Consider the following 23,229-nt stretch of genomic DNA (forward strand, 5'->3'; position numbering starts at 1 on the left):
TAGATTTCTTAAGTCACTCCAGACTGATGTTTACTATTTTACGATTTAAATAAATGTTGTAATAAAACAAACCAAATTTTAATTAAATGTATAATGTCTAAAGCTTTCGTATTTACAACCACTAACATCTACCTAACATTCAGTCATTACTTCCTTACATCATTATCGCGAACGCTATTATCACTACGAAATCATCAATCACAACGGCAAATAAAAAACGAGACTGAGTATCGGTAAAGAGATTTATTATCTCATCATTTATCAATTACGACAATTTGGTTTCGAATCGAACGAGTCAAACGAATCAACCGTACCTACGCATACTAATAGAGGTCACGGGAGCATCACGAACATAATTCATCCGCGAACGAACCGAGAACAAGCGGCCCGCGGGCGCGGCGAGGCGGCGGCGTCCGTTGACAAGCGCGAAGCACCTCCTCTAATAAATATCTTTGGCATGAACCGAAAAGAGCTCGCCGACAATTCACACGCGGTTACACTAACGACCGACGGTCATCGCTCTATGCCAAACAAGAGTCCGTCGTTTCACAGCGGAGGGTGGGCGCGGGACGGGGCGCGTCATTCCCAGGCGTCTGCGTCGGCGTCCTCGTCGTCGGACAGCGTGACGAGGTGCATGGGGTCGGTAGGCACGCGCGCGGGCGGCGCCTCGGGCGTCTCTCGCGGCACCTCGCGAGGCGCGGGCGCGCTGGGCGCCGGCCGACGCGCCGCCCGGCGCTGGCGCAGCAGCTCCTCGTCCGCCGCCGTGCGCGGCTTGCGGAACTCGTACACGAGCGGGAAGATGCGCTCCACAGCCGACTGCACGTCGTTCACGCTGCGCGCTGCACACAGGACACCGACGTTCCACTGGTTACTTACATTCTTTTTTTAGAGTTCAGACTGGTTAGTTTACTTTCGATCGAGGTGATCGAGAAAAAAAATTTTGAAATTAAATTACCACAAATGACGTAATATCGATATTTCGACATGCTCAAAGTATTAATTGTCTCATTCCATATGTAAAAAATATATTGGGTATCGTAAATAGCAATAAATAAAGAAGTGTTGGTACCTGTGATTGTGACGCCTCCTGTAGAGAAAATTTTCAGTGTCGCTTTAGGGTTATAAAGTTTGTATGTCACACCTGGATGAAGTTCAGGCTCGTAACTGCAAAATAATAAAAAAAAACATTGTAAAAATCATTTAAACGTAAATATATTTCAAATATATATATCAGTCATACAATTTTTTATAAAATGAATAATGGAAATTATACTGATTTTCTAAATACAATATCTCTCTCATCTTAAAAATAAATATAAGTCAAATTAATTAACTTTATAGAAAATATTCATAGAATTATTCAATATATATAAACAAGTTGAAATGACTGAACTGAAACTTTGCATCAGACAACATAGTAGATAGTGTACCCAATTCAATTAGTTTCATACATGGATTAATCAAGGCAAAAAATATAATTAATAAAAATATATAATTAATAAAAATGTACACCGACATAGTCAAGAACACAAGAATATATAAAGCTAGATTCATGAACAAAAAGTTCTAGAGAATTATTGCAGTATCTCTGTTTCATACATTTATTTGCAACCAATGATTATGTACGAAGGCACAAATTTAAACAATATGCCTCTGGCAATAAATAAATTTATAAACACTATAAATACAATTGTAGAAAATTCTACCTGATGCCACCACTAACACAAACCATTTGACTGGTATACTTATTGAAAATTTATACTGTTATATTTTAAATAAAAGTACATAATATAGACAAATATAAGAATCAGATTCACTTATAACCTTCATCATCGCTAAACCAAAGCATTTAACTATTTAGATACAATTCATAATATATTTCCATTAACCAAATTATATTATATGCAGGCACACTGAAATAATAATGTTCTAATTTTTTAACACATATAGCGTGTATATCATTTATTTTTTTCTATTATCTTATTAAATTTCTAAATGTTTTTTAATAAGGTTTTCTCATTTGTTTCTATCCTATGTATAATCTATATTTATAAATGCAAAAGTAACTCAGTCTGTTGCACGCTTAAACCACTGAACCAATATCGGTGAAATTTTGTATGGAGACAGTATAAGTCCCGGGGAAGGAGATAAGCCGCTTATTTTATTTATACATCGTCGAATGGGGGTGATAGTATGTGCTATAGGTAAAGTTTTATCAATTTCGCATAGGTAGAGCCACAGGCTTAAATTAAACACTTAATAGTAAAAAAATCATACATGATTATTGACAAAGTGTAAATATAACAGAATTCTTTCAAAGCCTTATGGTGTGCCTTGTGTGATTGCAAATAATTTTTTATTTAAATAATTAAAATTCGTATAAATATATGAAAGGGTTACTTTTGCTCAGCAAAGAAAGATGCGTTGAGGAAGTCTGCATTTGTTAAGAAGAAACTAACATGAATACATATTTCACTACCATGGTAAAATATTTAAAAGGTTGTAAATCTATACACACCTACTTTTTTGGAAATTAATTTTGAATCAAAACTATTTTGAAATTAAGGTCTTTCACTGGCTTTAACATATAAAGGCTATACATAAACTATGAATTATATAAGCACAATGACATTGTGCTTGTCAGAATACTAATTTATGTGACATCTTATGTACTTATTATATTTTATGTTATAACTTTTCAAGGTAGAGTATGATATAAATTGTTGACATAGACCAAAAAGTAAATCAATAAATGAACTGTTTAATACACATAATCAGAAATAATTAAAAAAAGCCATGCAACACAATACTTATGTACTTATGAATAATTTCATATTGAAGGATAGAAGAAGTAAAGAGTTTTGTAGCAATATAAATTATGTAACAGTATTTTTAATAGTTATACATTGAACCAAATAAATTAAGCTTGGGTACCTAAAACTAAAAGATATTTGACTGATTTATTTATTGATGATGACTACTGAGCAAGCTGACTGAGCTTACGAGATAAGAACCTTTATTGACGTTGAAAAATATTCAGAAACTTAGGACAATGAAAAAAATTACAAAAAAAAGCTTTAACATTTACTTACTCTGCTTCCTTATATTTCTTTGAAAAGGCTATAATTCGAATACCAAAAGGCATTCGACAAGTTCCCAGAACGTTGACTACACGAAAATTGCGGAAGCGCACTTGAAATCCTAATTTCTGTAAGGCACGGGCATATCGCCGTGCTGCGATCTTCGCCTGATCCTCACTGGTCGCACCTGTGCACGTCACACGTCCTGACGACCAGATTGACGCTGTTGTGTAGGGGCGGCGAAGTTTCATTGTCACCATACCATTTTCTCGTCGGAACTCGACATTTACACCATTTAAAGCGATCTCTCTCAAGTTTAGGTGGCACTTAACACTAAAACTGCACACAACATTGTTTATCATTATGTCTATTTCGGGGGTTTCTTCTTCCTCTTCTTCCATAGGGGCCTGTTGTACTGTTGCATCTGCAGTCTCGAGACATTGTTGTGGGGGTTGTTCTGGTTTGCCAGCTTCACAATATTCATGATCTGGCACCATGTGATTAGGAACGCCATGTGTTGTCATGCCATGGTTCACAACAACTCCGTGTGTTCCTTTACTCAACTCCTTGATACCGTTCTCTTGGATAAGCGTAGCCATGTCCACCACGGCTTGCTGAAAAGCAAAATATACTTATAAAACACATAGATAAATATGTAAACAAATTGAAAAATAAAACAAACAAATATACTAGTAGTTAGTACTTGTATAAGTTATTACTTAATTTCATTTTAAAACAATATTTCATTAATGTACTAAAATTTTTTTCTTAAATATGAATACAGTATTTAAATATGTAACAGTAAAAATGTAATTCTATTAATATATTAGCATCAAAACTGCCTGTATTTAAATAATATACTCTTATCAAATGACAGGATATGAATCATAGAAAATGGAGAAACATTGATTAATGCAATTCAATCTAAGCTGTTTCAGTTATCAGTTGTATCCAGAAACAAACCATAAAGAGAACTTTATTGAAAACTGTTGATTACACAACAATAGCCAATACTAAACATACACATGTAAGAATGACTATGTTCTGTGCGTTTTAAGTATTAGGTAAGAAATAAGTTTGCATTGCTTGTTCTTACTTGTTTTGTTTTACATAATTTATAAACCTTCGAAATTTTTAAAACAATACTCGCTTAAGCCTTAGGAGTTTTTCACAATAAAAATATATTCATTTGAATAATCCAAATGAAATATTGATTGAATAGTCAATAAAATGTTTTGCATGATTAATTAATAGAAAAGATTATACAGAATGGATAAAATAATTGTCTTGTCAAAGAATTGAACAATGCAATAACTAAAAGGCATATTCAGAGCCAACACCCACTCTAAACTAATCAATATTTTATTAATCTGCAATGCTTTTGTGGATCTGGGTCATTACTCTCCTAGGCCCTCCTTTGCCCAAAGAGAATAGTCAAAAAAGGCACCAAATTAGGCCACTTCCCACGACGTAGCGAGATGCGACAACGCCGACAACATGACACTTGCACAGCTGACTGCCGGACGAGTCCTCGCCCCTCGCGTCCCCCCGCAATACGCCCCAAGCTATAGTTATGCTTCCACAGACCACCAGGTAATAAAACAGATTGCACTTGCACCTACTTATGTGACAAGCATCCGAAATAATGGAGTGTAAAACGACATTTATAAAAACGACCCAATCGCCCTCTGACTGTTAAATTTATTCTTTTACAAAGATCTTAACTACTTTATCAGTCTATTTTAGGTCGTTGACAATTATTTTTCGCCTTAAATTTGAGATTAAGGAATAAATAAGCAACAGTCAGCAGTTATTGACCCCATAATAAAGATTAAACCACACGTGATTGAGAATACAAAGATAAAATATTAAAACTTAAGCATGCTAACATCCTGAATTTAAAATTTTAAAATGTAACATTCAAAAAAATATAAAAAAATAAAGAATTATTCGTATGCTAAAATACAAAAAAGACTACCGATGGAACGTTATCTAGAACAAGTAAGGATCAGCTGAAACTGAATGACAAAGCAACGGATGCTGCGATGATAAATGACTTAAATTGATAATGTTGGTTACCTATTATAAACTTAATAAATAACAATTAAAAGTATATTTTACCTGGAATTAAGTGCTATATTTGTCACAATTATTTTTATACCACCAATGAAGTAATAATTTTCATTGCAACTTGGTCCAAAAATTTTACTCCTTGGTAAAGTTAAAATAATCCACAATTACAAATGCATGTAATGTAGCATTCAAAAAAACTTTGTTGTCATAAAGATTAAACCAAAAATGCAAATCGTTAGCGCAGAAATTAAAAGCTTTTGCACATCCTGCCTAGCACCGCCATGTTCTATTCGTACGAGAACAAAAGTGGTATCATTCGTTCGACAACTGCATGTGAACGAGTTGTAAAAGAATAAATAAATGAATGAATGAAACAGAAGATTTTTCAATATTTTTTGGATACCCTGTTAAAAAAAATATGTTATACTAAACTACAATTATTATGCGTAAAACTAGGGCCTAATTATTAATATTAATATATATTGAGAACATTGATGTTTTTTATATTATAATTTCCAAAAATCTTATTTCATCTCGTCTCAAGCTTATTTACAAACTATAAACATTTAAGGAGTATACTATTTCATAAATATTTTCATAATATTTAAAAAATAAGTGTTTATATAAACTGTAAATGTTATAGTTGACATTATAATTATGCAATGCGCAATTGCTCAAATGAGATTTATGTTTCCTCCTTTTCATGCTTATAATAATAGCTTTAATAATATAATAACTAATATATTGAAAATAATAATGTAAAGAAGCAAGCAACAAGAGGAAATTTTTTAAAGCAATTTTTATACGATAATGTTTTTTTATTGTTTCATTTTAAAATTTAATATATTGTTTTATAATTACACCTGTTACTCATATCATTTATATTACTTAGTAGGTATAAAATTTAATGATTCCAAAAAAAAAAGAGTTAAGTTTGTTGGTTGAAAAACTAAAATTTTTTTTCTATTTTCAATAACAGCGTTATAAGTAAAATAAAGCTTCATTCTTATAATTAGTTTAAAATGTACACAAATAAGTTTTTTTAAATTTATTTGTAATTATAAGTTTTAAATTAAAATAATATAATATTAATTATTATTTAGTAACAGAAACATTTGGTAGCTGATCGGTAGGTCAATCAGCTTTTTTATAAGTAATTTAATATTATTTTTAAACTGTCTTCGAAGTTTGTGAATTTCACACTGTAGTCGCCATTGCAATCCTGCGATGTTTTGCCAACTTCAGATTATTGTTCGATCATCGTTCATCAATCAAGCGGTTTTTATTAATACGTTAATTTACATTATTTTTAATGTTGTGCCAATTAGTATCGAAAATAAGTGAAATAAAACTACTAAAAGTAAATTTAATGCGCTAAACAACTACAATCAATCGGTTATGTTTGCAAACGTGCATATGCTTTGTTGTGAGAACCACCTTTATCTGCTGTCATTCTGAGCTAAAGCAAGTAATTTTTTGATAATGAAACATAAGTTTCTTATTGTATAGTATGTTAGGGAGTGCTGGATAGTGCAAATAACGAGACAATAAACTTGTTGATGTGTCGTAATGAGAGTGGTGTTCCCATTCGTAGTGCCTATCAGGAGAATGTACGGTGGTATTTAGTGGCCGATAGAATCAGACCCAGGGTTCAGTATGGAGACAGTAAAAGATGAGGAACGCTTGCGGCGTCTTCGTGCGCTGGAGGAGAAACTTTGCGATCCTCGCTCCACCGGCAACGTGGACTGCCTGCTCGACACTGTCACTGCACTCGTCTCTGACTGCGATCACCCGGCCATTCGTCGAATGAAAAATGTCGAAGCCTATACAAGCCGATGTGAGTGTTTTTACGAATATATTAAAATTTTATAGACAAAAAACCTTCTAAATATATACTAAAATGCTTACTCTAATTTAAAATAAAGGTACAAGTTATTGACGTTTTTCCTATTTTTCCATAGATATGCAATTAGCAAATTGATTATTCAGAGTTTTATTCATTTGTTTAAATTGAATTATTTTTCTATAAAATGTAAAGCAGGATAGCACTTTCAAATTCCAATATGAAAATAATAATTTTATACAAAAGCAATTTGTACAAGTAGTAAATATTAAAGAAAAATATTTTTAATGTTGACTAATAACAAAATAATACTATTATCAAAATAAACCTTGACATTGCTCCGATGGACAGATATGTAAAATCAATTCACATTATAATTACTGATTAATTACATTAGACAGATAATTAGTAAACTCATTTAATTACAAGTCACATACAATTGCATAATTTTTGCTTAATGTGCAGAATATGTGTACATTTGAGACCACTTTAATTAAAAGTATCCTCTAGAACATGAATTCCTTTAGATTAGTTCAACTTATGTTATGTTTTATTTGCACTTAATAAATCAACATAATATGCTGTAATATATTATAAAATAAATTAATGTAAACAAACATCACCAACATAACAACAATCTTTAATAATATTTCAATTAACATTGCTGTAATATAAAATTACCATTATTCACTCTTTTTATCGGTATAAGAAGTACAATTTTATTTTTTTTAGACAAACTATTTTCTGCTCTTTTCCTTGGTCTAAATTCTCTCAATAAGTAATGTTGTTTTTTCTTCAACTTATTTATGCAAGTAAAAATTGTGTATAACATCTCATATAACAAACTAATTTTGTTTAAGTAACATAGATTATGCTATATTGAATTATGGTCAAATCATCAAATCACACAAATTGGTAATAAACAATAAACTTGGATAATTTAATATAAAAACCTTGTCATAGAATTAGAAAAAACATGAAATTGATCATTTAATAACATATATGTTACTGAATGTTCCTTTCATAAAATATATATTTTAGAAGAAGTTGGTCTTTAGCACTCACACATTTAATATTGGTATTATTTTTGACTATGTTGTCTATTGTATTGTAATTATAATTTATGTGTACTTAATTCTAAAAGTTTGTTGCAGATGAAGAGTTTGCATCTGATATCATTGATTTGCGTATGAAAGCAGCAGATTTTGACCTGATTAAAGTAATAGGTCGAGGTGCATTTGGTGAAGTTCAACTAGTCAGACATAAATCCACACATCAGGTATTTGCCATGAAACTCCTTAGTAAAGTGGAAATGATTAAAAGATCAGATTCAACATTTTTTTGGGAAGAAAGACATATAATGGCTCATGCTAATTCTGAATGGATCCTTAAACTACACTTTGCTTTTCAAGACCATAAATATCTGTATATGGTAATGGATTACATGCCTGGTGGCGATCTTGTTAGTCTCATGTCTAATTATGACATACCAGAAAAATGGGCGAAATTTTATACTATGGAAATTGTACTTGCGCTCAATGTTATCCATGGTATGGGCTTTGTTCATAGAGATGTTAAACCAGACAATATGCTCATTGACAAATATGGACATTTGAAGTTAGCAGATTTTGGCACTTGCATGAGAATGGGACCTGATGGCCTGGTTCGAGCTAGTAATGCTGTAGGTACTCCAGATTACATTTCACCAGAGGTATTACAATCTCAAAATGGAGAAGGCGTTTATGGCCGTGAATGTGATTGGTGGGCTGTGGGAATATTTTTATATGAGATGTTAATTGGTGATCCACCTTTTTATGCTGATAGTTTAGTTGGAACATATGGGAAAATAATGGATCACAGAAACTCTTTACAATTTCCTGATGATGTAGAAATATCAAAAGAAGCAAAATCATTGATAAGGGGCCTATTAACTGATAGAGTAAAAAGACTTGGAAAGAATAGTGTAGATGAAATAAAACAACATCCTTTCTTTATTAATGACCAGTGGAGTTTCGATAACTTGAGGGACTCTATTCCTCCAGTTGTACCCGAACTATCCAGTGATGATGACACAAGAAATTTTGACGATATTGAAAAGTCCGATGCTTTAGATGAATCATTTCCTGTTCCTAAAGCGTTTGTCGGCAATCATTTACCATTTGTAGGATTCACATATAATGGTGATTATCAACTTTGTGGAGGTAGACTAAAGCCTGCTGATGTGGTTGATACGATATCTAATAATCACATAAACAACGTTGGGTCTGAGGCAATATTGCAGTTAGAAAAATTATTAGAAAGAGAAAGAGATGGACGACGTAAACTTGAAGACAGGCAAGTACTGCTTTGTACTCAATTGGACGAAATTTCACAGAGAGAAATTAGAAATCAAAAAATTATAGCCGATACTGATAAAGAGTTGGCACTCCTTAAACATGATCTTAAAGAAATTCAACGTAAGGCGGAAATAGAGGCAGATTCCAGAAGAAAAGCCGAATTAAATTATAGTGAAGTTAAACGTCGTTTAGAAGAAGAGCAGAGTAAGAGAGCAAAAGAAATGAGTAATTTACAGATATATAACGAAAAAATCAATGCGTTAGAGAAACAATTGACAGAAATGCGGGAAAAGTTAAAACAAGAATCCGAAGCCGCAGCTAAATCACGTAAGCAAGCGGCGGAATTGAGTGCAGCCCAAGCCGCAGCTGCTGCGGTTAGCGACGGTACCATGGCAAGCTTACGAGCACAGAGGGACACTCTCGAAAGAGAGTGTAGCACTTTGTCAGAGGAGCTCGGGTCTGTAAAGGCAGCTAAACAAAGGGCGGAGGCTTCGGTAGCTGAAGCAACTAGTCGGTTGAATGCTGCTCATGCTGAGCTGGAGCGATCATCAACAAGATTAGGACAAATCATGACTGATAATCGGCAACTTTCGGAACGTGTTTCTTCTTTGGAAAAGGAGTATGCCTCGATGGCTCACGATCTGAGAACTTCACAGCACATGTACCAGCAAGAACTAAGAGCTCATCAAGAGACGCAGCGCTCTCAATTGCTTTCTAAACAAGAAGCCAATTTGGAGCTGGTCAAGGGTGAGCATTTTCGTATGTATTCCATTTAGAAATATTTAATATATGTAATCTTAGAAAAGGCTATTTCCCGTTTTATTCAATGTATGCTATGTGTAGTAAGATTAAAAAACCATTATGTTATTGTTTTGCATGCATCAGGAACGTTGGAAAAAATCTTGACAGGTTTGTCAATTTTGCTATTAAATCCATAATATTTATTTATACATATTTAACTTGGTGTAGTTTTTAAATTACTATCTTATTTTAGTATAACGCTCAATCTTTCGCATAAAATCAAATTAAGACCTCTTAGACAGTAGCAGTAAATTCATAAAATAGATATCTGCCTTATTATGTACTAACTATAATTGGATGTTATTATTTAAATGATTTTTATTTTCTTTCTATAGCTTTACAAGGCAAATTGAATGAAGAGAAAACGGCAAGACAACGTGCCGATTCAGTTTCCCAAGAAAAAGACCGTCAAATGTCTATGTTAAGTGTTGATTATCGACAAATGCAACAACGATTACAAAAATTGGAGGGTGAACATCGACAGGAGAGCGAAAAGGTTAACAAGTGTTTATTGTGTATTAAGTTGTTCGAGAAGAACCCCAATAGTCCGACGGATGATAATAACGTTCGGTTCATCACGAACTCAATCAGGAGTTGGATAACCAGATAACGTTTTATAATAATTATATGACACGGAACATCAGGTTCCGCTCTAAGGTAAAATACCAATAGTCAATGCAACTGAACGATTACTTCGAATAGACAGGATGCGCTGCACTCTTAGTTTCGAAAGAGTGTAACTATATTCTAATGGTTTTACTGCACGACTTACAAAGAGTGAAACAAAAAAAACGACTCCCCAACGTCGACGGGACAGTAGCGTGTAAAGGAATCGTGCGCAGGTGGTGGGCCTGCAAGCGGCGCTGGAGCAGGAGCGCGCGGCGCGGCTGGCGGCGAGCGCCGAGACGGCGGCGGCGGAGGCCGCGAGCCGCGCCGCGCACGCCGAGCGCGAGGCGCGCGCGCGCGACCTGCTGGCCGTGCGCTCGGCGCTGCACGACGCGTCCGAGAAGCTGGCCGCCGCCGCCGCCGAACGCGACATGCACTACGTCAGGGTGAGTTCTGCCGTGTGTTCTTCTCAGCTGAAATCGTTGCGAACAGTTTACATTCTCGATGAACGGTTTCAAAAGTTTAATTACAATAGATGTCTAAATTGATTATTAGAATTAATCTCCAGATAAAGATAGCTTTTTTATTTCACCATAATATTTTGGGTGTTTTAAGAAGTCTTCTTATATATATAAAAAATGATATAATAATCTATAATAACAGTCCAGTATCTTTTTGTAGATTGTATGTCAACGTATTCTCCTTATTTTATGCTTGGTAGATATTAAATGTTATCGATAAAAAAGACAAGTAGAAAAAATATATGCTATTTATGAAAATGCATAATATAATATATGTTTTTCATGGTTGTGGTCGAATTTCGAATCTAGTATGAATAAATTTTCCTTCGTGTTATTTGACAATGCATTTCGTTGTCACATTGCTTTTATTTACTATTCTCTGAATTAATCATAGTCTCATCACGCCGAAATAGACTGTCCTTCGCGGCATTACGACATTATGACTCATTGTGAGCACTCACATACATACACACAAGCAAACTTATGCCTTATAAGATACACCTGCGCGTACGACTCTAAGTAAATAAACTTGGAATTACGTATTTTGTGGTTTTTCTTAGTGAATATGTTATTAATTGGTTAAAATTACGAATTTATTTCATTATTACAAAAATCTTATTAAACTGGTTCCCGGAAAATGCTTACCCCATGACTTTAAAATAAACGCAATTATAATTACCATATTCATTGACATCACATTCTTATTTCACACGGCTCATTTTTTTCACCGTACTATTTTTGTATTGTATTCATAAAATAATTAAAATAATAAATAAATTATCGTAAATTTACAAACAGCGCTAGATGCAGCGAAGTTAATAATTATATTGTAACATTCACAATAATTTCCAATAGTTCTGATTTTTTTTTTATTTACATTTTTGAAGTGTGTATAAAAGAGTAGAATATATATATATATATATGGTATTTCTATTCTATTCTTATATATATTATAAACGTCGTTCTATTATAAACTCATAGAAAGCGTCGTGAAATGAATATCTAACGGTTTACGTAAATAATAATATTGTATATTATGTTTAAAGTCATATTTATAATAATTAATTAACTTGGTTCAATTTATCAACATTGTCCATTAAGATGCGCTAATTGAAATGGGCATCCATATTACGTTCCTGCTGACGAAAACAACAAAGGTCACACGATACGATAGTCCTCTGTAATTTAACCTAAATACTATTCAATTTGATACTTGCGCATCAAATGCCATTTAATTTTCATAACTTACTTATTTCAATAAGTATTTTTTTGATTTTTGACATTTTTATTTTGTAACCGATTCCCGCCCGCGGTATAGGAGGGGCGGGCTAGGTGTTATGTAACAGGGTTACAAAGTGTATGCAAAATTTATTAATAATGATGATCTGTCGAATAGTTACAAACGTGAATGCGTAACAAATAAATAATAAGCAAAGTCACTTTCGCATTTATAACATTAGTTCGGATTAATTTTACAATTTATTATAATTTTTTATTGTTTTTGGTTATAGGGCTTTGTCTTAGCCCGTCTTTGTAGGCACCACCCACTCATCATATATTCTATCGTCAAGCAGCAATACTTTGTTATTGTTGGTTTCCAGTTTTAAGGGTTAGTGAGCCTGTCTGCCATGTCTATGGGCGGTAGTGACCAATCACCATCAGGTGGCCTATTTACACGTGCGTCTGCCTATTTGATAAAAAAAATATACGAACGACTCAAACATAATACAGTTATCATAAGTGGGATCAAATACTGAAATCGTGACCACTACACCAATTAATAGCCGTATAAATGAGTTTACGGTGAATAGTATTTAAGATGTATGGAATGAATTAAAATACAAATGTAATTGATATTGTTGTAGTTTAACAGAGTTGCCTAGAGCAATTTTAAATATTTTATCTTATTTAAACAGAAGCTCGATTGATGCGCCCAGAAAATAAAGATAAACATTCGTAGAACCGATATCAATGTGTTCTTACCAGTAACCGTCGAGACAAGCTATATTGATATACAAACATATAACACATACATAGATACATCAATAAATATAATTAAACTAACACAAAATTTCTACGGTTTTATTGAAATCTATACGTTTTCAATTTATAAGATTGATGATATATAGTTTTTTACATTTCAATTAATAAATATATAATTATAAGTATTGTTTGTATATCTATTGTATTATCTGTATCAAATAATATTCTTTATCGTGTTAGTGTTCGAGTTTACTTTTTCTTTCACGTTCGTACTTGACGATTCTGTTTGTATATAATTTTTCACATGGGATTTTATGCATTTTGTCATTTGAATTAGGTTTAATCTAAAATCGCAAATTGTCAGCAAAATATTATCATTGAAATAATCAAGCCGTTTGATTATTATTAGTGATGAACAACTTGAGCATAATGTCTATTTGTCGGTCGTATGTACACCTAAATAAATCTTTAAAAGCTATTTTTTAATTATAACCACACACAGTGTCAGCTAACATGTTAGTAAAAATTCAGATTTAGGTAATACTGTAAATCAAAAACTGTCTACTTCCTTGTCCACGGAAAAAAAACCACCTGCAATAGTTTCTTAAAAAAACCCTAACAAATATTTATGTATTCGTTTGTTGTATTTATTCCGTACTATCAACAAGTTGCGTTAGCTATCCTCTATTGCATAAAATTGTGTTTTTATTAAGAAATATCGTGAATGCTACTTATATTAGATTTTATTAATGTTATTAAAGCTAATACTAGGCGAGTGGACAGGTCCATAAAAAGCTAGCATTATTGCATAACTTCATTTACGGAATATTTTTCTTGGTTTTATTTCCTGCTCTTCCTCAACCAGTTGTCATTTTATTGAATCAAGTTTAGTCACTATAGCCTTTAAATATGGTTTTCAATTACTGATGCGATCAAAACTAAATATATAAAACGTACAAACGTGCGTATCGTATCATAACAAAGTACAGTCGGTATATCGAGTAACAAATGTCCTAAATAGAAACGTATATATATGTTTCTGTGATTATATTTTAGTCATTAAAATGTCTATCACCCAACGTGCAACAATCTGAGATGTAAAATTTGTTACATAAGGTTTTACGAGTGTTACTTAATTTGCATTATGCGGTTGTCACATAAATATATCCGGTGGCTTATGAATATTTTGTCAAAACAATTTTGTCGTTGATACTAGTTTAAAAATTTAAAATATGAATGAGTCACACATACACGAGTGTCGAGCGCTAATAAAGACTAATCCTAAAAAAAAAACAAGAAATACATTTTGATGCTTTATTTGAGTCGAGATGGTCACGCCTCGATAAACCCGGTGTTAGCCGTCGAGCGGTCATGAAGTAACGGTTAACAAATTTAGTTTATGTTTGAACATTTTCCCAAATTAATTTTAAAATACTAAATGGAAAGTTGCACGTAATTAGCGTTATTTTTTATTTGCTCTGATATTAATATAAACAGCTTCCAGTATAATATTACTTCTATTATATTAGGTTTCATTGAATTATAGGTTCTTGTATATGTAAAAGTAATATATTTCGATGTCATTATATACCTGGTCACCGCCCTTAAAATTTAGTGTTTTCATTATGCTTATTTATTTATAATACATTTACACATAGCTATGATTACAGATTAGTCATAATGCGTATAAAACAAGAAAATATAGTTTTTTGTATGATATAAGGCAAGCATGGCCTATCGTTATGATTAACTTAATTATAGGCGTGTTATTGAGCAAGCGAGCTATATTAACGAGGAGGAAGGAAACTTTTACTAGTCGTAGGGCTTTGTTCAAGCTCGACTCAATCGGTAGCACCCACTCGATTTGCTGAATTATACCGTCATACAGCAATACATTGTTTTGTTTCGATTTGGATGCTGGGTGAGCCAGTGTAATGACAGCCGCAGGGAACTTATTATCTTAGTCTCCTCTTATTTGGCGGCATATTGACCGTGCGATGAACAGTTCATCGTGACGATGGATGTATCAACTAGCAATGATAGATAATTAATTCGAACCGGCTGACCCATTGGATCTGTTGCTTTACAATTACTCACAAAGAAAAACCGTAAGCTGTTAACTTACTTTACTCTTATTTCAGAGCGAGGAGTTACGATCTCAGCTGGAGAACGAGCAGCATTACTGCGTGGTGTATCGCACGCAGGCGAGCGAGCTGCGCGCGCAGCTGGAGGATAGCACGCGCGCAGCTCGCGACCTCGAGCAGGAGCGCGCCAGCCTCATGCACCAGCTGCAGCTCGCCATCGCGCGCGCCGACTCGGAAGCCATCGCTAGGTATCATTTACACTTTATCATTATCATCAACATTTTATCATTTCAGATCTCTTATCGATCAATTGATATAAAAGAAATAGTTGATTAAGTTTTAAACGAACTAAACATCATTACGTCTATTGAAATTAGATATTAGTATTTTAAATTTCAAATTACAAAAATGTATATTTTTTTTGCAATAATTTCCAAGTTTACTCGAAAATCATAAGGTAGGGTTATATGGAAAGTAAGTCGAAACACTAAGACGTCGATCGCGCGCAGGTCGATAGCGGAGGAGACGGTGGGCGAGCTGGAGAAGGAGAAGACGATGAAGGAGCTGGAGATGCGCGACGCGCTGGCGCAGCACCGCGGGGACCTGGCGGCGCGCGACGCGCTGCTGCAGGGCCTGCGCGACCGCGACCACGAGAACAGGGCCACCATCGACCTGCAGCGGAAGGTCTCGCACATACACACTTACTCGGCGCCTTATGAGAGAGCACACTCGATGTTTATTATACTAAAATGCTCGTTACTCGACTTATAACAGGAAAAATATTTTATATTAATCATGATCGCAGTTTCATAATGTGCAGCTAGATGAGCCTTGTCAAACCGAAACAGAGTCTGATATTGATTTCTATAATTATATTTAAATAATTATAAATATAAAGGTTAATAATTATGGCGAATGTAAAGTTGGCCAAAACTATTTACAACTTTAAATTTCTAAGGGGAAGATGTTATAACGCACTTTTATAAGTCACACTCACAATATCAATAAGTTGACATTAAAAGTAATTCACAAACCGACCATTAGTTAGTCAAACATCGGCCACGAATACAAAATTGATCATGAACCACGGTAGATACGAATCTATCGAAATGTCGTTAGTAAAAAAGTGGTTACAACGACAAAATATATATAGTTAATTATTGATATCACATTATTTTTACATGTACAATTCAAGTTAATATGCTTTCATATGCTGCAAGTGATTCGCAGTCGATATATATTGTAGAAATGGGTATAATTGTTATTTATGCGTCGTGTGCAGGAAGTGGACGAGCTGCGTCGCAGCGGCACGGCGCTGGCGGAGCGGCTGGCGACCATGCAGCGGCTGCAGGAGGACGTCGACCGCCTCAACAAGAAGCTCAACTCTGAGATCATGCTCAAGCAGCAAGCCGTTAACAAATTGGCTGAGATTATGAACAGGTATTTATTTTGTAACATTATTTAAAAAAAAAAACTTTATTGTTTGTGTTTAAGATTGATACTCTGATTATAACTAGTAATCGTCGAAATGTTTACACTTACTTATTAATTAAGGGAAAAAAGGGAAAAATATGAAAATTCCATGATTCACTCTTAAAAAGTATTTAAACCATTATACATTACGTAAATTATGATCTGCTTAAACTCAAATTTCCATAACAAACTATAGAATGGAAAAAACCACGAACATGATTTTTATAATATTTTTAGTACAAATTATTACAATAAAAATTATGTTGAATTTATTTGAAGTTCCAACATAAACCTTGGCTTTGTTAACAGAAAAGATATGAATCCTGCCTCAACGAAAAACAAGAGCAAGATGTCAGTGCGCAAGGACAAGGACTACCGCAAGTTGCAGCAAGAGTTGACGCGGGAGAAGGAGAAATCAGATCAGCACATCGCAAAACTGCAGCGAGATCTGCAGGATGCGCAGCAGCAGTTGCTTGAGGAGCAGCAGACGAGACTTCGGCTCGCCATGGAGGTTTGTACATCTATATACATATATACTCACTAAGCTGCAATTGAAGTGTACTCATGATACTATTTTACTTTTCATATTGCAGGTGGATAGCAAAGACGTAGAAATCGAACAGCTTAAAGAAAAGTTAGCTGCGTTAACAAGCGAGACCGCCTCACAGTCGTCCGCCGACGCGGAGGATGGCGAGACGGAACAGACCCTAGAGGGCTGGCTCTCAGTGCCCTTCAAGCAGAACATACGCAGGCATGGCTGGAAGAAACAGTATGTCGTCGTCTCCTCTAAGAAAATTATCTTCTACAACACCGAGAACGATAAGCAGAACACTACAGATCCAGTCATGATATTGGATTTGAGGTACTTTTTTGTTTGTTTTAAATAATGTTATACATACGTATTCTATATACATATAGTTTTTTTAGTCCTGTTCCATTCATTGCCTTTTATGTATTTTATTTCAAGTAAAGTTAATTATATAGTTCGTTCATTATTTTGTATTGACATTGGTTTTGAAGTATTTAAATATATTATATTAAAATAGCCTACTAAATACATATATAGTACTATGTAATATTATATACAATAGTAATATTCACAACATTTTATGTTCACATCGCAGCAAAGTGTTCCACGTGCGGTCGGTGACGCAGGGCGACGTCATCCGCGCCGACGCGAAGGACATCCCGCGCATCTTCCAGCTGCTGTACGCGGGCGAGGGCGAGGCGCGCCGGCCGGGCGACGCGCAGGACCAGCCCGCCGACGGCGCCGACCACGCCGGTGGGTACACTGCCGGGTCACTGACAGTGCACTTTGCATGGTTGATGATGTACTAGTTAGTTGAATGGGATTAGTAGGAATATTTTCGCAAGAATATTGGTTTTATTTCTAGTTGTAATGAAATACAATTTCGTAATCATTTAACAGTTTAGCAAAAGTAAATTTGAAAAATTCCTTTTCAAAATTTGGTAAATCCTTAATGATTAGATCGTTTTTTAAACATTATTATATTGTTTAGTTAAAGTACAACCTTTAAAATCAATAATAGATCGATTTTTCTTTCTGGTTTTATTCTTTTTTTTTAGCAAGAAATCGGTTTTATGTATATTATGTGCTATAATATTATATTCTACTTATTTCAGGAAACACAGTCCAACACAAGGGCCACGACCTGGTCAGCATCACGTACCACATCCCCACCGCGTGCGAGGTGTGCACGCGTCCGCTGTGGCACATGTTCCGTCCGCCGCAGGCTTACGAGTGTCGGCGTAAGTCATTCCGTGATCATTTCAATGAAAAGTCCCCATCTGTCCTATCCCTCTGTCCATGTGAAGCGAAACTCCGAATAACTCCTTCTACAGAAGGGTACCTATAACTTTGGGTTTGAAATGTCTGAAAAGACCCACTAAATCTCCTCATCTCCTGAAATATACCGACCGATTATATTTCGAGGTAAATCTCCTCCGACGGTTGCACAGTCGCGCAACACGTACAGACTACAGACGGTATAATGTAAGTCGGCGCGCCGCAGGTTGCCGCATGAAGATCCACGCCGAGCACGTGTCGGAGGGCGAGGGCGTGGCGGCGTGCAAGCTGCACGCGGACCGCGCGCGCGAGCTGCTGCTGCTGGCGCCCGCCGCGCCCGAGCAGCGCCGCTGGGTGGCGCGCCTGGCGCGGCGCGTGCAGCGCTACGGGTACCGCGCCGCGCACACCAACCACGACCACACCAAGCTGTCGCCTAGGTCTCTATGAACGAGCTGAATTTTCTTTCTCGCTTGCCTCGTAGCTTCGTAAACTTTTATTTTATATTTAGTCGTATCAAAAATAGAGACTGTACGAGTTTGTACCGCACACCTTTTATTCGTGGTATGCTCTTATAATGATGTGCGACTTGACTAAAAGATAAATGCAGTTTTTTTTATAAAATGAATTTTTTATAATAAGAATATTTGCCAGTCGCTATGGGGCGAGTCGGTAGCGGTGATATTAAACGTTAATCTTTTTATTTTTCAGAGATTCCATGCGCTCGAACCTGAAGGCGGCCTACATGAACGCGTCGCAGCGCAGCTCCACGCTGCCCGCCAACGCGTCGCTCCCGCGGCAGTGACGCGCACGGGGCGCTGCGCTACCATCAAATATCGCCGGATGTTATCTCCCCAGGAAAAGGGATCTCTGGCATATATTTTATGACAGAGAATCGAATACATACATTTGCATCTTATTCACGCCTGGTCTTGACGTCGTACCGGTAATCATGTCATCATCGAAATGTTACATCCGTCTTACCCTACGATAAACCCGTTGTGTCATTTTTTGAAATTTGAATTTTAATATTCCTTTTATATCACACTTATTTTATATTCAATTTAAAATGAATAAAAATATTTAGGTGTGTTTTTAGTCAGTTCAAGAATTTCAGACAAAAATTATTAACTGAAATAAAATCTATGATACTTAATATTATGTTCGCTAGTCTCGTTTGAATTTTGACTAACAATAAGTATTGGCATTATTGCAATGACATAAGTCCTTAAATTTTGTACTCATTTTAAAAAAAATTGATATAGAAAAATATCTTTCAAAAAAGCGTACTTCAATTGTTTGGTGTCAATTGAATGTCGCTGTCGCTGTTGTCGTTTCGATAAGGGACATGTAAGTGAATAAAATAATGATTGAATTTGAATAAAAAATTGCCAACGAACGTAATCAATAATTATTTAATTAGTGAATGCATTAAAGGCGGTTTAGTGAGAAAAGAGAGATCGCACATGCTTTCTTGTTACGTGACTCTTATTATATTTTGAAACTGACAAGAAATATGTGCTACTAAATAGATTAGTCTCCATTATTATCGATGTAACAAAGTTTTAATAATTTCATTTTCGATCAGTTTCAACGTGTACATATTAGTTACATTGTGTTGATATTATATTTTAATTTGTAATATAATTTTATTACGCGTTAATAGGCGACGGAGTTCTGTCGTGACTTTGGTGCGATAGATTTGCTTTTAAGTAGATCGCGAAAGATTAATGAATCGTTAAACGCTTTTAGGCGCGCTCTGTTTGGGTATCGGTCGACTGATTGGCAACCATGTTATTTACTTTATGAGTACAGTCGTTGTTTTCGAATAATTTCAAACGACAACATCGTTGGTGCGGGACTTCACAGTAGATTGATACAATTCAGTTTTCAGTCAATTAAGGATAATTCAACTTTTGTATAAAATTACTTTTTATACTTACAAACAGTTAATCTTAGCTAAAAGAAGCCATTCCAGTAATTTCCAGTCAATTACGATGAGACTAGAATGAGACAATTTTAACCAAGTGTTGTTAGTAGTAAGAGTTTGTATTGCAAAGATATGAAATTTTCACAACGTTATACGAGGTCCTAAAGGTATTTGTTAGTAATGACCAAAATATTTGTACTTGTATAGTTTGTTCACTAATACCGCGTTATGGTGTGGCGTATGTAGGGAGTGTTTTAAAAAAATAATTGCGCAATAATCGCTCGTTAAGAAAAAACGATATTTTCCAAGTTAAAAATGTTCGAAAAACCAAACGAAGCGTGTATAATAATTAATAAAATTAAGAGGTTTTGCGCGTAATAAGTATTTTTAAAACGCGACAAAAAACAATTATAGTATATACAAAAGTTAACACTCTCAATAACTTTTTTTTGAAAATATTACAAAATAAGATCAAGCAATAGTAAAACGGAATTGATTAGAGTAAAAATGAATGCTAACACTAATAGTGGTTTACTAGACACGGAAACGTAAAAGTCCATGTACTTACGAAATGTCATACAACTTAGGGAACCAATTTTAAGTAAGTTTGCGTTGACAATCTTCATTAACGAGGTATAGTGCCATAATGTTTTGTAGTTCTTGGTATTTGCTCAACCTCACTAATACATAACATGAGTTTGCAATTGACCTAACATAAGATACAGATGTGCTTCCCTTTGTCTCCTTCAGATTAATGTAGCCCATAGGCAAAGAAAGTTGTAGACGTTAAAACGAAATATTGTGAAAGTAAATTACTCATTCTTTGCTTATGCAATTCGTCTGTATTTTTTAAATATTAACCCAACAAAATCACGTGTGTTCAGCTTAAAAATACTAGTTGATTTAATAAGTTCATTTCAAATTCATTTCCTTGGTGCCAAATTTCGCTCTATGATAAAACATGTACAAATTATAGCTAAATAAACTTTAAATATATAATTAGTGAAGTCACCTAAAACGGTTGTGTAAAATGACACCAATGTGAGCTTATTATGTGTAGGAATTACATAATTAATTTTCAATGAAACAAATGAAGACCGTTAGATTGTCATAAAATGCAGTCAATGAAGTGATCAATAAAGTACAAAATTAGATATGAAAGTACATTTGTTACACAGGACACCGCTTGAAATCCTTCTACACGATAAAGAATACTTGTCCATATTCTTAATGTTCTCGGTAACACCAGTGTAGTATAAACACACGCATATCGGTATTGGTGTTTTAATTTCTGTATAAAATTTGGCCTAATTGTGAAAGACGCCGGAACGGTAGAAGAAGGCTCAAACTCGGACAGCTGTGATAATAGACGTGTGTAGGTAACACCCGTGGTGCTAAAGCGAAACAGGCCTCCGACGCATTGTTGTTACTAATGGTTCTTGTTAAACATTATTATGCGCTGTTTATTATTGCTCTACGAACTGTTAACATTCCTGCAACAAAGCTATGTTGATTTTTGTTTATCTTAGTTTTACGTCGTCTCGAGTTAAACCATTTCGCTTGACCAGTTATCGCTTTTATATATTCTAGTTTTAAGTTTGAAAAAAATCTCTACTCAATACATAACTGACATACGAATTTTAAATATACGTACTTAAATGTTTTATAAATTGCAATTAATCGTAGTTATACGCTTATATTTTGAGATGCATTTTTCAATTTTATTTTGTTAGGCAGCTATTGCATTCTGTCGTGTGACGTCATTCCATCGTTAACCCCAAAAAATAATTTGTTACGCACGTTCGGATATTTCTGTTTATTGCCAAAGAAATTTTGGAATTTTAATTTATACAAATAATTGCAATTTATTATTTTTTTAACGTTATTCCGTTAACAAATAAATTATGCTTGTCATTAATATTAATTCAGTACCTAAATTATAATATGTTTATAATGCATAATTACTGCGCTGGTTTCTATTGTTGTTAAACATATTCGGGAGTATTTTTATTTAGTAGAAATGGTCTCGGTGGTGGTACAAAAATACTCTCGAAATGTGGCCCCTGGAGCATCATTTCAATAGCGAGCAGTGTACAATCGTCATTATGATAAATTATTTATTGTATTACATCATAACGTTTTTATTTATCAATTTAAAATTGTAAGTTCCTAACTAGCTAGCTTCTCAGATATCTAATGCTGATGATAATACATTAAACATTTACTGTTTGTCGATAAGTGGGTATATTTTTTTAATGCTTATTAATTATTATAATCGGAGAATCTTTCGTTAAATGTGCTTTAGAATTTGATATAGTCTTAGTACAAACTGCAGTGCGCAGACAATACGGCATCGGAGCGCTGTCGGCGTGTTGTCGGTGCATTTCCGTTTCGACGTCGCGACAAGGTCGCTGCGTGTGCGACGTCCGACGTCCGACGTCTGTTGCAATACTAATATACCACGTGCCTTAGCTACACGGCCCACTCCCATATCATCTAGACATACTATGTTATATGTATTGATAGTTATGATAATGTACATATGTTTTCAAATAAACCAATATTTTATGGATTTTTTAAGGAATTTGTATATTGTAAAGAAAATTATTAATTTTATCATAAAATTAATGCCTAGCTCATAAGTGCTACATTTGTGAAAAAATAAATAACATTTTAAAATTCATCGTTTTATTTA

The 23,229-nt window shown here is 34.5% G+C and overlaps 2 protein-coding genes across 5 annotated transcripts; one reads left to right on the forward strand and one right to left on the reverse strand.

The window, feature by feature from the left end:
• Positions 1-224: 224 nt before the first annotated feature.
• On the reverse strand, positions 225-5,460 carry LOC125077278 (TATA box-binding protein-like 1). 2 transcript variants are annotated; one of them, XM_047689184.1, is made up of 5 exons: positions 5,202-5,460; positions 3,093-3,694; positions 1,070-1,164; positions 745-839; positions 225-659 (listed from the first exon to the last, which is right to left on the reverse strand). In XM_047689184.1, the coding sequence occupies exons 2-5, from the start codon at positions 3,677-3,679 to the stop codon at positions 522-524; spliced, it is 915 nt and encodes a 304-aa protein (XP_047545140.1). In that variant the 5' UTR covers positions 3,680-3,694; positions 5,202-5,460; the 3' UTR covers positions 225-521. The 2 variants fall into 2 exon arrangements, with proteins under 2 accessions (XP_047545140.1, XP_047545139.1); XM_047689183.1 differs by having other exon boundaries at positions 225-839.
• Positions 5,461-6,368: 908 nt separating this feature from the next.
• Positions 6,369-23,205, forward strand: LOC125077445 (rho-associated protein kinase 2). Of its 3 annotated transcripts, XM_047689421.1 has the most exons (14): positions 6,369-6,990; positions 8,151-10,079; positions 10,218-10,241; positions 10,469-10,629; positions 10,976-11,185; positions 15,385-15,575; positions 15,837-16,011; positions 16,610-16,767; positions 17,110-17,311; positions 17,394-17,662; positions 17,925-18,082; positions 18,445-18,570; positions 18,834-19,044; positions 19,316-23,205. In XM_047689421.1, the coding sequence occupies exons 1-14, from the start codon at positions 6,810-6,812 to the stop codon at positions 19,407-19,409; spliced, it is 4,089 nt and encodes a 1,362-aa protein (XP_047545377.1). In that variant the 5' UTR covers positions 6,369-6,809; the 3' UTR covers positions 19,410-23,205. The 3 variants fall into 3 exon arrangements, with proteins under 3 accessions (XP_047545377.1, XP_047545378.1, XP_047545380.1); XM_047689422.1 differs by lacking the exon at positions 10,218-10,241 and having other exon boundaries at positions 8,151-10,091; XM_047689424.1 differs by lacking the exon at positions 10,218-10,241.
• The last annotated feature ends 24 nt before the right edge of the window (positions 23,206-23,229 follow it).

The sequence above is a fragment of the Vanessa atalanta genome, chromosome 3, assembly GCF_905147765.1.
Source record: "Vanessa atalanta chromosome 3, ilVanAtal1.2, whole genome shotgun sequence".
Classification (NCBI taxonomy): Eukaryota; Metazoa; Arthropoda; class Insecta; order Lepidoptera; family Nymphalidae; genus Vanessa; species Vanessa atalanta.

Bases quoted from the DNA above. Each gene is read 5' to 3' on its own strand.
- LOC125077278 (XM_047689183.1), bottom strand. From the start codon at position 3,679: ATGGCTACGCTTATCCAAGAGAACGGTATCAAGGAGTTGAGTAAAGGA. The intron at 1,165-3,092 runs GTAAGTAAATGT...ATTATTTTGCAG, and splicing joins AAGAAATATAAGGAAGCAGA to TTACGAGCCTGAACTTCATC. The intron at 840-1,069 runs GTACCAACACTT...TCCTGTGTGCAG, and splicing joins AGGAGGCGTCACAATCACAG to CGCGCAGCGTGAACGACGTG.
- LOC125077445 (XM_047689421.1), top strand. From the start codon at position 6,810: ATGGAGACAGTAAAAGATGAGGAACGCTTGCGGCGTCTTCGTGCGCTG. The intron at 6,991-8,150 runs GTGAGTGTTTTT...AGTTTGTTGCAG, and splicing joins CGAAGCCTATACAAGCCGAT to ATGAAGAGTTTGCATCTGAT. The intron at 10,630-10,975 runs GTTAACAAGTGT...AATCGTGCGCAG, and splicing joins ATCGACAGGAGAGCGAAAAG to GTGGTGGGCCTGCAAGCGGC.